The sequence below is a fragment of the Colobus angolensis genome, unplaced genomic scaffold (assembly GCF_000951035.1).
Source record: "Colobus angolensis palliatus isolate OR3802 unplaced genomic scaffold, Cang.pa_1.0 Scaffold380, whole genome shotgun sequence".
NCBI lineage: Eukaryota > Metazoa > Chordata > Mammalia > Primates > Cercopithecidae > Colobus > Colobus angolensis.
This window is the reverse complement of record NW_012117155.1, coordinates 2,438,602-2,452,879: the sequence shown is the minus strand read 5'-3', so window position 1 is coordinate 2,452,879 and position 14,278 is coordinate 2,438,602. Positions and strand designations below refer to the sequence as shown.

Genomic DNA, 14,278 nt, shown 5'->3' with positions numbered 1-14,278 from the left:
ATAAAAGAAGAAATACATAAGAGAAAGGACAGAAAAAGGAAAATCATAAATATATTTTCAGGTTGTTCTGTGAAGACAGACTCTTCAGTGTGAAGAGGTAAATAGGAAAAATGGTGCAATGGTAATCTCTAAAACTACAAAGAAAGTAATTATAGCCAATAAATTAACACTCTTTGCCAAAGCTATGCTAAACATTTTACCTGTATTGACCCCAGAACACAACTTTGAGATTTAAATACTGTTATCTCCATTTTATAATAAAGGTAATTTAAGTACAGAAAAGTTGAGAAGTCAGAGTCACAAATCTAATATATGAAGAGGAGCCAGGAATTCATTCAGGCTAGGCCATCAAATTCCAGAACCAATTGGTCGTAATCACCATATTAAGCTATACCAATAACCAACAAACATTTTTGTCTTCCTATGACACGACACTACTAGAGGTTAGGAAAGAAACCAAAATGGCAATAAAAGCTTGTATTTGAGTAATGCTTTAGAAAAGACTTTTACTACATTTGTCACAACAATGTTTTATGATCACATGGGAAAACTGAGGCTGAGGGAGATTGGATGACCTGCCTACAGCCATTTATTGGAGTAAAGTGACAAAACTGAAATCTCGACATAGGCTTTCCATTTCTAATCAAGTAATTTTTGCATTACACCCTTCTGTTAAGAAATTTAGTACCTTGTTAGATAGCATAGACAAGCTTGTTTGCCATAAGCTGGGTTATTGATACAGAGAGAGGGGCACTCCTTAAAGCTTAAAAAGTGACATTTTAAACAAATTAAGAGAAATACTGTCTCAAAACTCAAAAGGTAGATAGTCAATAAAGTTCATCACCCTCTTCATATTTTCTTCTAATTTGTACTTGTCACATTTTCTATTAATGAGCCTATATTTTATAGCCAGGAAAACAATCAACATTAATTTATTCAAAAAGTCATGTGAGACATGTTGCTATGACATGGGAATATAAACCAGGAGTATTTTAAGGTCTCATCCTTTACCTTCCATGTAGCTTTAGCAGAGAAACCAGACCTAACATGGAGGGAACCTTAGAGCCAGAGAGGTCCAGTGGCCTGAGGCAGCGAGGCAGCCCTGCCTTATTAACTGAGAGTCCGGTTTCTGCTTTCTACTACAATATGAAGATCACAGTCAATAGAAGCATTCCAGATGTGTCCTCATGAGTGGCTTATAAAATTAGAGACAAAAGATTAAAATAATAAGCATTAGAGAAAAAAAAGCTCATCAAAGATAATCCTATTACAATACCAAGAGAGCTTAAATTTAAGCCGGGAAGAGGTGAGAGTTTCTGATCCATTTAAATACAGTTCCTGTTACAGCCCAAGCACACGATAAATCAGACATCTTAGTATGCCAGTTGTGACATTTTTTTCTAGTGAAAATCTGAAAATTAAATAATATTACTAACAGTTGTTGAGGCAATCATGCTGTATTTGGCACTGTGCTGAAAGCATGATAAATGAATTACCTCACTGAATTCACATTGCAACACTCAGGTGGGCACTACATCTCCATTTTTCTAGTGAAGAAATGGAGGTACGGAGGCTGGTGTCTCATATAGTAAGTAAGCAGAAGAGGTGGGATTGGAACCACCAGTGCTTACACTATTAGTGTGTAGAGCTAGAAGTGTATATATTTTAAAAGAATTTCTAGAAGCTTGTTTTTGAGTTTGGCAACCTAAACAAACAAGCACTTAAATAGCTCGGAACATTTTAAGCTATCAGATAATACCTATCAGAAACTCTGTGTCCATGTTTTTTGTCCATTCAGTGTGGTATATTAGCTAAAGTCTAACTGAAAAGGGATACTTTTTCCTGCGTACAGTATAGTAAAATGTATATGATCTGTTTCATTTATACTCAGAGGTTTCTTTCACATTTTTGTTCCTGTTTTTTTTTTTATGCTTAGGGTTGATGGTGCATGTTGATAAAAGAATTACTCTGGCAGCTTTCAAACAACATTTAGAGCCCTTTGTTGGAGTTTTGTCCTCTCACTTCAAGGTCTTTCGAGTGTATGCCAGCAATCAGGAGTTTGAGAGCGTCCGGCTGAATGAGACACTTTCATCATTTTCTGATGACAATAAGGTTGATTAAAATAATATTTGAGTAGTTACAGTCAATTTTAAATGATAGATTCGAAAACAGCTTTTACTACTTCCAAGTAAGGTGAAGTAGATACACTGGAAGGATTTTTTTTTTTTTTTTTAATGATTAATGGTAATTTGGGGGGTTTTTTGTTGTTATTTTTCTTCACTCATCTAACAAACATTTGTGAAATGTTAACTGTGTGTCAGTTACTATTCTAGGTGCTGGGAATTCAGAGGTAAAAGATATGCCTTTTCTCAGAGAGCCTATAATCTGGAGAATTTTGGAAAGTTTAAAAATGGGATGAGAATGGGTTATTTATTCTGTTGAGGCAGCATGTCTAAAAAAATGTTTTTAACTTATAGATTACAATTAGACTGGGGAGAGCACTTAAAAAAGGAGAATACAGAGTTAAAGTGTACCAGCTTTTGGTCAATGAACAAGAGGTAAGTAACACATTTAAGAACAATATGAGGTTACTTTTTACAGTTACTAAAAACATACAGTGTAGAGATTTTATTCATACTCATTTTATTTCTCTGAAGCAAAGGTCAGCAAATTTTTTCTGGGCCTTGTAGTTTAGCAGGCCATACTGCCTCTGCTGCACTTACTCACTTCTGCTATTTTACCACAAGGAGCCATAGACAATAATAAACCAACGAGGTGGCTATGTCTCAACATTTTATTTACAAAAGTAGACAGCAGTGAACTTGGCCCTCAGGCCACTGTTTGTCATCCCTGTGCTCTAAAGTGTTGCTGCAAATGCTGAAATGAGACAAAATTTTCCTGCTTTTAAAAGGAAAATTTTTTTTTTCTTTGTGCTTGCTTTCTGGAAACAATCGTATAATGCTACAGGTGAATAGCAGTTGAAAGTCATTTTAGTATGTAACAAGCATTTATATAGTGTCTACTGTGTGCTTTAGGTGCTTACAAATATTAATTCATTTAATCCTCATCAATTAACTAAGATACAAGCACTATTTCTTATTCTATAGATGAAGAAAGTTAAAGTGAGGCACAGAGAAGTATTTCTTGGTCAAAGTCACTGCTTGTAAATGGTGTGGGTTAATGATCTAAACAGGCTGTGTTTTTTAAGGAATAATAAAATATTTTAGTCCCTGTGGTATACTAGTCTTACCACAAATACCCAAAAGAATAAGGCAAAGATCATATTTTCAGAAGGTTATAACATCCTACTATTACAACATTCTGTTATAACATGTTATATCATCCTATTGAACAACTAAACAAATGTGAAAACCATAAATTTATCATAAAATGCCTTTATTCATACAAGATATTTTAGCTGGCACCTGTTATTTCTCTTAATGTGACCCATTACAGTCATTTTAACTTACATATTTCATCTGAGTCTGTGGAAACTGTGTCTCTTTTGAGAATTGGTTAATGTATTTGGAGAATTAGTATACATTTCCCTCATTTTAGTCCATAAAAGTGGTTCTTTTTGCTTTCAAAATTATAACTATTATAAGAAGGAAAATACAAATGTGTTATCCTATTTAACCTTTACAATGACTCAGTGAGGAAGATACTGTTCCCAATTTACAGAACTGAGACAGAGATTTTAAGTAAACTTGCTGAAGATAGCTGAGCTCATAAATAGTGGAGTTGAGGTTTCAAAAAAGGGAGATAAGAGTCCGAAATTCAGGCCCTTAATTGCAAATAACATGTTTTGGTAATTTTTATTTTAATGTTTTAATATTAATGTATTTAATTAATGTGTAATTCACGCTCTGATTGTTTGTGTTTATATTTCTAGCCATGCAAGTTTCTGCTAGATGCTGTGTTTGCTAAAGGAATGACTGTACGGCAATCAAAAGAGGAATTAATTCCTCAGCTCAGGGAGCAATGTGGTTTAGAGCTCAGTATTGACAGGTAAAGTAAAATTAATGTCATCAGTGATTTGAAGAAAGACTATGTGGTCAGTTGAAATGAACTGGTATGATTTTCTAAAACTGGGAGAATTAAAATTTCCTGTACTATTCAGAATTTTAGTACGACAGATTAGTTTACAAGGACTAAACAAGAGTATAAAAATTTTGTTTGGATTTCCTATAGAGGATTCTAAATTTGAATTACTAGGAACATTTCTTTATTTCCCCAAATTTTAACAACTCGTTATTTGACTTTTATATTTGAACATAGTTCATTTTTCTTTGGTGTCAGTTTAGTGTCAATCTTTAAATTGAGAGTTTCAAATTATAGTCGTTTTAAATGTCTTATCACATTTGTAGGTTTCGTCTGAGGAAAAAAACATGGAAGAATCCTGGCACTGTCTTTTTGGATTATCATATTTATGAAGAAGATATTAATATTTCCAGCAATTGGGAGGTTTTCCTTGAAGTTCTTGATGGTATTTTCAATATTTTTGGGGGGAAGTGTCAGTTAGAAATACTCTAGAGCTAATAGAAGCCTATAGTTTTTAATCAAATAATGAGTTACGAGGAATCTAATATACATTATAGTGTTTTGCGTTATATTAAGCATAACGATATCTTCATTGTGGATTGATGTGATTCCTACCTACGTCTTATCCCTGGAAGTTTTATTTTCTTCCCCTGTGTCCTAGTGTAACTGCTTAAGTTGTTTGTGAAAGAATAATCGGTGTCTTTCAGCCTTCTCCTATCTTTCTCCTATCAAATGCTGCCGTTTGCCTTTTAAGTGTTCTTTTTTTGAATGTTGAGAATATTAATTCCCCCTTATGAGGAAATTACAAAGTTAGGTTTTTAATACATTTTAAGAAAACTCTGCTATTATTTTTTTAGCCATGTTTGTTCTTTAGTTTCTTTTTTTATTATTATGGCTTATTTTGTATTGAGGACATGGTACTGATAATTTATCAGAGACTCAAGAACAATGACTATTCGTGTCCTAAGCCAGGTGGCTTAAAGAATAGAAGTGTATTGTCTCACAGTCTGAGATCAGGCTGTCAACAGGGTTGGTTCCTTCTGAGTGCTGTGGGGGAGAATCTGTTCCATACTCTCTCCTAGCTTCTGTGGTTTTGAGCCATCATTGGCAACCTTGGCTTGTAGATGCATCACCCCAGTCTCTGCCTTCATCTTCATATGGTGTTCTTTCTGTGGGCTTGTCTGTCTGTATTGTTTTCCCCTTTTTCATAAACCACTAGTCTATTGGATTAGGGCCCACCCTGAAGACCTTATTTTACCTTGAGTATCACTGTAAAGACCCTATTTCCAAATAAGGTCACATTCGGAGGTACTAGGGATTAGGATTTCAACATGTCTTTTTGTGGGGGGCACAGTTCAACCCATAACAGTGACCTTGAGGAGGTCCAAGTAGCAGACCTGTTTGTTGCACCTCCTGGTTTTCATTATCAACATTGGTACATTGAAAGTATTGGTTTTTGGAGGGAGGCTCTGGGAGGAAAGTTGGCTTTTAGAAGATCACATCAAGGTAAACAGCTAGTTCTATATTCTTTTTTTGCTGTTGCTTAGGAAAATTTTAATTTTCCTTTTCTTCTATAGAAAGTAAAATGTCAATTCTGGATATTTTGTTACAAGATTATACTAGTGTTTAGAGGGCTCAGTAATACTAACAACTCATGCATTTCAGGCTGCTTCAGGTCTAATTCAACCATAAATTTAAATGGTTGAAATTCTGATTGACAAGTTAAGTTGGGAGGTAAGGAACAACTAGGATACCATCTACTATGGTGTGTAGGCAAGTGCTTCAGATTGTGATTTCTTTGAGTATCTGGAGTCTTAGGGAATAATCACTGTGCCTGGGTAAGTTGGGAAGAGATCATAAATGACAAAGAAGTCACCCTTGTAAGGATTAGGTATATTAGCAGAGATGGATTCATCTGAAAATGGTAGTAGATGGTGGGTACCTACATCAGTATTATTTCAGTATATTTTCACATCAAGATAGTTGAGTAAGAAATGTCATGTGATTAAATCCAAGATATATTTATTGACCTGTAAATTGCCAGACACTGCTAATCCCTTGTGCTACAAAAATGAGTAAGAACCACTTATTGCCCTCCAGGTACACACAATCTGTGGAAGAAACAGAACTGCAAACCTGTCATTCTAAAATAATAGGTACTAAGGGACTGAATCAGTAGAAGTTGTTCTTGTGTACACCAGAGAGAAAAGTGACAATTGAGTTGATGCTTGAAAAGTGACATAATGTAAAAGTGACAATTTTGAAGAATCACTAAATTGGGGATTAAATGGAAAGAGAAGGATTAATAATAGCTTGAGTGAAAAAAGAGGATAGAGTGAAGTCAATTTGATTATGATTTTAGATAGGGGCAGTAGCCAATAGAGAAACGATGATTGGAGATCCAGAGAAGAGAGTAACTGGGAATGCAGCGTTCAACAGGAGTCAGGAGGGAGTGGAATTAGGAGTACTGGTTGAACAATAGTTTGAAGAAGAGAAGAATTATCTTCTGAGACTGGAGAGAAGAGAGTAAATATTTGATTCTCAAAAACTCCTTGGGATAATTGGGCTTTTTCTTGTGCCCACTTTTTAAGAGTAACACTTGAAGTAAATTTTTTTGTTTAGTCAGGCACTAAGGGAAAAGTCGAACTATGAACCTTCAGAGGAAATAGAATGATGGCCTAATCTTGCATATTCTTAGGGGTAGAGAAGATGAAGTCTATGTCACAGCTTGCAGTTTTGTCAAGACGGTGGAAGCCTTCAGAGATGAAGTTGGATCCCTTCCAGGAGGTTGTATTGGAAAGCAGTAGTGTTGACGAATTGCGAGAGAAGGTAAGTTCATTTTAAACAAAACATGTATCTTATGTTGTATATATATATCATAATATTTATAAAATATATAATATATAAACAATACATTTTTCCTGTGTTGCCTAAGAGAAAACCTAGGAAGCAGTACCAAACACTGATGCAGCAACCTTTCTTTTCGGTTTCTGTCACACCTGGTGGCACACTCTGGTTGTTCAGGCTCTTGATTCTTTGAAAAATTACTTTGGCTCCTGGCCATTCAGAAGTGGATCCTCACTTTCTGTTGCTTGGACCAATTTTGTCCTAAGAAGTTAGAATTAGTTAGAAGTTACTAGATTGAATTGCTGTATGTCTCAAAAAAACAAATGAAGTAGAATTGTGTAGAGAATCCAGATAAAGGTCTGTTTTGCATTTTAAGATGGAATATCTAAGGATCTCTGGGGAAAGGGTGAATTAGTCAATCCGTGGTACTAGCACAATGAGCATTTTGAAAAAGATTTATTTCTGTACTTCATACTAAACACAAAAATAAATTCTAAATATATTAAGTTTGTATATTAAAAAAGTAAATGTACTAGGTGAAAATATGTAAAATATTAAATACTAAAAATATTTTCATATTCCTGGAGAAAGATATTTGTAAGCATAATACCAGAAGCCAAAAAAAGAAACTATAGACCACATACAAACCTATCCTCAGCACAGCCAAAGAAAAAGGTATTTAAAAAGCAACTCATAAACAAAGCTAAAAGACAGTAAACTAGGAGGAAATTATTTGAAACATTTATTAAACATGCTGTCCATAATTTATAAGGAGCTACTACCTTAATAAGAAAAAGATGGAACAAATCTAATTTTAAGAAAGACAACATGAATAGGCAATTTATAGAAAAAGAAATACAAATTGAAAGAATAACGTTATTTTTCACTTCTTAAATTGGTGAAGATTTAGAAAATCAAAAAATACCTAGAGTTCTCAAGGTTTAGGGGATACAGGCAATATATACCTTTGGTAAGTGTATAAATTGATGTGATTTTTTTCAAGTTCAGTTGGCATCATTTGTCAGTATTTCAGATTTGCAATTAAACATCTGGGAATTTGATCTATAGAAGTATTTGCAGGTCAGGTGCCATGGCTTACTCCTGTAATCCCAGCACTTTGGGAGGTCAAGGCAGGCAGATCACTTGAGTTCAGGAGTTCGAAACCAGCCTGGCCAACATGGTGAAACCCTGTGTCTACTAAAAACACAAAAATTAGCCAAGTGTGATGGTGCATGCCTGTAATTTTAGCTACTCAGGAGACTGAAGCTGGAGAACTGCTTGGACCCAGGAGGTAGAGGTTGCAGTGAGCCAAGATTGCACCACTGCATTCCAGTCTGGGTGACAGAGTGAGACTCTGTCTCAAGAAAAAATAATTTATTTATTTATTTATGTATTTATTTTTGAGATGGAGTTTCACTCTTGTTGCCCTGGCTGGAATGCAATGGCGCGATCTTGGCTCACTGCAACCTCTGCCTCCTGGGTTGAAGTGATTCTCCTGGCTCAGCCTCCCGAGTAGCTGGGACTACAAGCATGTGCCACCACACCCGGCTAATTCTTTGTATTTTTAGTAGAGAGGGGGTTTCACCATGTGCAAGGATATATTCATGGAAGTATACAGTAGAGCTTTGTAACTGGGAAAAACTGAAAACAGTCTCAGTGTCCATCCACAGAAGATAAAATGTATATTGTTCAGTTATTGAAGAGCATGTGGTCACTTTGTATCCTATTCTTCTAGGAACAGAATTATTATATAGAGATATTAACCTAATTTTACATGTTTTTGGAACATGTGGGTGTAGTTTGTGTATGCATAGGGAAAGGTCTGGAAGGAATATACTAACTTGGTATTTCTGGGGCGTAGTATTTGCAGGGTGGCCGCTTCCATCTTTTTCTTCTAATTTTTTTTATATCAAACAGTTTTTAAACTGATTGGTTTAACTATTGGTGGGGTAAACTATTGGTGGGGTAAAAGGAAAATAACTTTTCCAGGCAAGTTTATTTTTTAAGTGAACTCAAATAAAATGTTTTATTTTACAGCTTAGTGAAATCAGTGGGATTCCTTTGGAAGATATTGAATTTGCTAAGGTAAAGCCCTAAGAATGTTTGCATCTGTGTATTGTGCATGATAAACACAGCTAGTGGCATGATTTAGTCATTCATTCTTTTTCTTTTTAGGGTAGAGGAACATTTCCCTGTGATATTTCTGTCCTTGATATTCATCAAGATTTAGACTGGAATCCCAAAGTTTCTACCCTGAATGTCTGGCCTCTTTATATCTGTGATGATGGTGCGGTCATATTTTATAGGTAACATTCACAATGTTTTTGTTGCTGTTAGTAATACAGTTTTGGTGTGCATAAATATCTTATTTTCCATAAATATCTTTACTGTTTTTATGATATGGAGCAGCAATAATGAGTAGAAATACAGTGACAGCCAAGCATGATTATAATTTGAAGTTTTCTAGTAGCCACATTAAAAACAATAAAAAGAAACAGGTAAAATTAATTTTTAAAATATTTTAAATCCAGTATATCCAAAATATGATCACTACAAGTCATCAGTATAAAAAATCATTTATAAGATATTTTGCATTTTTGTATTGTACTGAGTCTTAGAAATATTGTATGTCTGTTATACTTCCAGCACATCTCAATATGAACCAGGCATATTTCACAAACTCAGTAGCCACATGTGGCTAATGGCTGTTGTATTGGACAGCACAGATGTAGAGGAAAAAGAATACTCATTGGAGCCTCACAGATCTGGGTTCAAAACTAGCTTTCTGATTTACCTAGCTCCTCATCTATAAAATTGCAACAGTGATGTCTACCTTGCAGGATTTTATGAGAATTAGAGCTATTGCATGTAAAATAACTGGCACAGTGCCTGTTATAAATAGATGTTCAATAATGATAGCTGTTACTACTGCTCATAACATGGAAATTATTCTCTGCCATTTTTAGAAGTAAGCAGTGCGTTCCTGTGATAAACACCTTAGAAATCTGGGACATCCCAATATATAAAATAATATTACTTCACCTGTAACAGATTTCATTATCTTGCTGAGGAGCATCATAGCATTCAAGCATACATTAATAGAGGTGGCAGGCTCTACTGGCCTAATATGTGATTAATATTTTATATGTAGGGATAAAACAGAAGAATTAATGGAATTGACAGATGAGCAAAGAAATGAACTGATGAAAAAAGAAAGCAGTCGACTCCAGAAGACTGGACATCGTGTAACGTACTCACCTCGTAAAGAGAAAGCACTAAAAATATATCTGGATGGAGCACCAAATAAAGATCTGACTCAAGACTGACTCTGATAGTGTAGCATTTTCCCTGGGGGAGTTTTGGTTTTAATTAGATGGTTTACTACCACTGGGTAGTGCCATTTTGGCCGGACATGGTTGGGGTAACCCGGTGACACCAGCACTGATTGGATTGCCCTACACCAATCAGAAGCTCCAGTGCCCAATGGGCCACTGTTTTGACTCGGAATCATGTTGTGCACTATAGTCAAATGTACTGTAAAGTGAAAAGGGATGTGCAAAAAAAAAAAACAAAAAAAGCAAACCTTCTATTAGAAAAGGGGACAGGGGAATGAGTAAACTACTTCTATTGCGGACAAATGTGCACATAGCCGCTAGTAAAACTAGCCTCAAACAGGATGCTCATAGCTTAATAATAAAAGCTGTGCAAAGGCCATGAATGAATGAATTTTCTGTTTATTTCACTGATACACACATTACCTCATTGACAATTCAGAAGTAAATCCAACATGTGTTGACTCTTGGAAAGCAGCAAAAACAGGAGCTGAAGAAAGGAAATTCTTAGAACCAGCCGTAACTCAGTAAGGAATTGTGAAGTTGTGTTTTTATTTTGTTTCATTTTTTGCAGAGTATTAAGAACATTATTCTGGAACATCAGAACGTTTCCGTTAGACCACTCCCAGCAGGTGGCAGCTCAGATTGCTGCAGTGTTGTAATTATAACTGATTGTACTTAAGTTATGGATGTAGAGAATATGTTTCATTCATTTATTCAGCATGTAAATAAAATTGATCCTGTTGAGTTATCATAATTGCAGTTCAACTATCTCCCATGGTTATTCTTTTCACGTATCATTCATTCTGTACATTTGTGTACATTGAGAAGTATAGCAATCTGTGTAAATGTAATCCTCAGTGAGGTTCCTTCAGTGCTAGGTCCCATAGGATTGTTGTTGCCCTTGTTAATGAGGTTTCTCTGTTCAGTGGCTTCAATTTTTTTCTCTTTGTACATCTAGTTTTGAAGATTTACTTCAAGTTTGAATCTTCTAGAATGCTTGTAAGTCCAGTTTTAATTTTTAGAGTCAATTTGTAGTTACATGTAGTTTAACTTTTGGGAAACATCTTAACATTGTTTTGAATAAACTTGCTAGTGAGGTCAGGTCATGGTACAGACTGATGCAGTCAACATGATTTCATTGCAGAGTTTATTAGTATCAGCAAGTTTTTGCTTTGCTAAATAAAAGTATTCAATGAACACAATTCTACATAAATTTTGAAATACCATCTAATTTATAAAAATCAGTAAAAAAAAGGTTTTGGTAAAACTTTTTCATGCCAGATGCTGTTTACAACAATGAACATGCCAATAAAACATTTGTTCATTCTGTTGTGTTATTTTAGTCATTAAACTTCTGTGGATGAAGAATCTGGGTTAAGAATAGATTCGTCATCTTTAAATATAACATTTTGTAATGTGTATTGGATATCTCATTTCTACGATAAAGGTATATTTACCGTAAAGTTCTCATAAGAGAAATGAAAAGATGTGTTATTATCTAACTTTGGGGAATCCTGTCAGTATTTCAGATCCGATTTTTACCCTTTTTTTTATAAGAAAGATAAAATTAGAAAATACTGTTAGCAAATGTGACTCAGCCATTTGAATATAATCACCGAGAATTCCATAATGTCTTAAAAGTCTCCTGGAATCCACAATGAAAAAAAAATCTTTTCTAGGTATTTTTCTGGCCAATTTTTATTTCAAAGAAGCTATAGCATTTAGCTGAACTTGACTGAAGTAATGTTCTGAGTTTGCATTAGTGGGATCAGTGATGGTCTCAGAAGAAAATTGGAAACACTTGTGATGAACTGTCTTTCAGATCACTTAGATTTTCTGATGTAAGAGGACAGCTATTTGGTTCTAATACAGGCCTGCTTACTTGGGATACAGGATTAGTAAATGGGGTATCTGCTTTAAAGGACTGACTTCCTATCGCACAGAAGAGGCAGATTTGTAAACAAAATGGGCTTTGGAGTTTGGTCTGATTGGGTTTGGTTTAGTATTCCTGAGCGTAAATGGTAAAATTCTTCTGATACCCACTCTTTAGACTGTGCCTTCTGCTCTGTTCTTTGTTTGTTTTATGTTTAATTGCTGCTTATAATTGCAGGTGTATTACAGATACAAATAAGAATAAAGAAAATATATTTCATTATAGAAAAGAAAACATTAAAAGCTTCTTGCTTTTCAGTGCCTGATAGAGTGAAAACACAATGTTGCACTTTAATAATTTCAATAAAAGCTAATCTGTGTCAGCCTCCCTCTGCTTCAGAGTGTCAGGTGAGCACCCATAACCTAACAGGCAGAGCCCTAGCAATGTGGATCAAGTTCCCTGAGCCCAGGGGCAGTGGAGCCTCATGATCTCTTCTCTTTTGAGGCTGAGGTAGGTCACATGCAACAAATTGTGACCCTGCTCCCCACAAGTCATGCAAAGGTTTCGAAGAGCTTTTACCATGGGGCAGATGAACTTGTGTCAACCATGCACGAGAACCAAGTACCTGCGTTTCTAAGGTGGGCACTCAAGGTGAGGGGTGCATTCTGGCCAAAGAAACAAAAGCTGTGGTCTCAGGACCATGCCGTGTGTAGCTGGTCTGTATAGGACGTGTAATGTAAGGAAGAGCAGTCATGATAGTGATAGATAAAAACTGTGTGTGAAGCAGCCCTCACACTAGAGTGTTTGGTTTATCTCTTATAATGTAAGGGAAGGTACTTTAAAATTCTTCCCAGAATTAAAGCGATGAACCCAGCCTCCAGTCAGAAAATAATCCGATGAAATAGGCGTTGGTTGCCACAGTTAGTAGTTGTATTGTGATACATCTAGAGGCCAAGAGAGCAGGAGAGAGCTACCAGCTTACACTGTGGTTCGAGCATCATAGCATTGCAGTGTTGTTACTAAATCTGGAAGTGATCTGTGAATGTATGGAATACAATAAAATATTTTATTCTGGTTCATTTGCTAGTACTTCCTTTTTGATTGGATACTGTAGTTCTTCCTCTGGATTTTATTTTGTTCAGCGTCAAGGCCCTAATTTTGCAAATGTAGTCTAAACCACAGTACGTGGACTAGAGGATACTCTGAATTAGCCAGTTTTTTGTTTGCTAAATAAAACTATTCCATCTTAATCCTGTGTAATTTTTGAAAAACACCAACAGTTTGGTCACTAGTAGTCAAAATCTTATAAGGCCATATGTCCTGAAAGGCAAAACTGTGTGTATGTGTGATTTACCAGGGAGATAGTAGGACAGTTTTTATGAGGGTTTCAAAGGAGTTTGTGGCCCAAATGAAGCTTGTGGCCCCCTAGGTTTAGTGTACCTGAAATCGGACGATTCTCCTTGATTGTAGTTCCCATGGGGAAGAGGTAGGCTGTGATCATTTGGTTAGATACAGCATTAATTGTCACAACTTGACTTTCAGAAACAAGAAGACTGCACAAAAGCATGCATTGGGGCATGTATTACTGTTTAGGAAAGAGTGCAGCCATCAGTAGGTCAAGCTAGGAGGGCAAAAGAGTTGAGAGGAATGCTCTGCCCCTTCCCCAGAACAGCACTGCTCCTTTCCACCTCCTCACCAGCTCACCTGCACTGCACAAGAGGAGAATTGATCTCAACTGAGAGCCCTAGCTGCTGGAGGGACTGGGAACAGCTGTTCAGCAGTTTACCTGATAGCATCTGCCATGGCTTGGCAGGAACTCTGGCTCTGGGACAGAGCAGCAAGATATTCAAGCACCACCTCCACCCAGCCCCTCCCACATTTCACTCAGGATTGAGTAAAGGAGACACTCCCAACTACTCAGATGCTGGCTTCAGCTAAGCATTTTGCAAAGCCTCTCATGTTCTTAAAAGTTTGTGGCTATCATGACAAAATGGAGCAGCCTACTATACCTGCATATACAACTATGGAGGAACCTAGTTTTATCTCATTTACCACAATGTTTTCAATCATTTTTTGGATGACATAATGTTTAGCCTCTTCTCCAAACACTTCCTCAAGCTTTCCTTGCCTTCCAGCCACTGCAAATGACTTGCAGTTTCCCCTACATGGCACCTGACCCTTG

The 14,278-nt window shown here is 36.0% G+C and overlaps 1 protein-coding gene across 3 annotated transcripts in view; it reads left to right on the top strand.

The window, feature by feature from the left end:
• The window catches only part of USP47 (ubiquitin specific peptidase 47), a 118,868-nt gene extending 105,696 nt beyond the window's left edge, over positions 1-13,172 (top strand). For all 3 annotated transcript variants that reach the window (XM_011954280.1, XM_011954279.1, XM_011954278.1), the window contains 8 exons: positions 1,937-2,112; positions 2,478-2,558; positions 3,893-4,008; positions 4,368-4,486; positions 6,740-6,870; positions 8,926-8,973; positions 9,064-9,194; positions 10,040-13,172. In XM_011954280.1, coding sequence (XP_011809670.1) covers positions 1,937-2,112; positions 2,478-2,558; positions 3,893-4,008; positions 4,368-4,486; positions 6,740-6,870; positions 8,926-8,973; positions 9,064-9,194; positions 10,040-10,214 — 977 coding nt within the window. In that variant the 3' untranslated portion in view covers positions 10,215-13,172. The remainder of the gene's footprint in view (positions 1-1,936; positions 2,113-2,477; positions 2,559-3,892; positions 4,009-4,367; positions 4,487-6,739; positions 6,871-8,925; positions 8,974-9,063; positions 9,195-10,039) is intronic.
• The last annotated feature ends 1,106 nt before the right edge of the window (positions 13,173-14,278 follow it).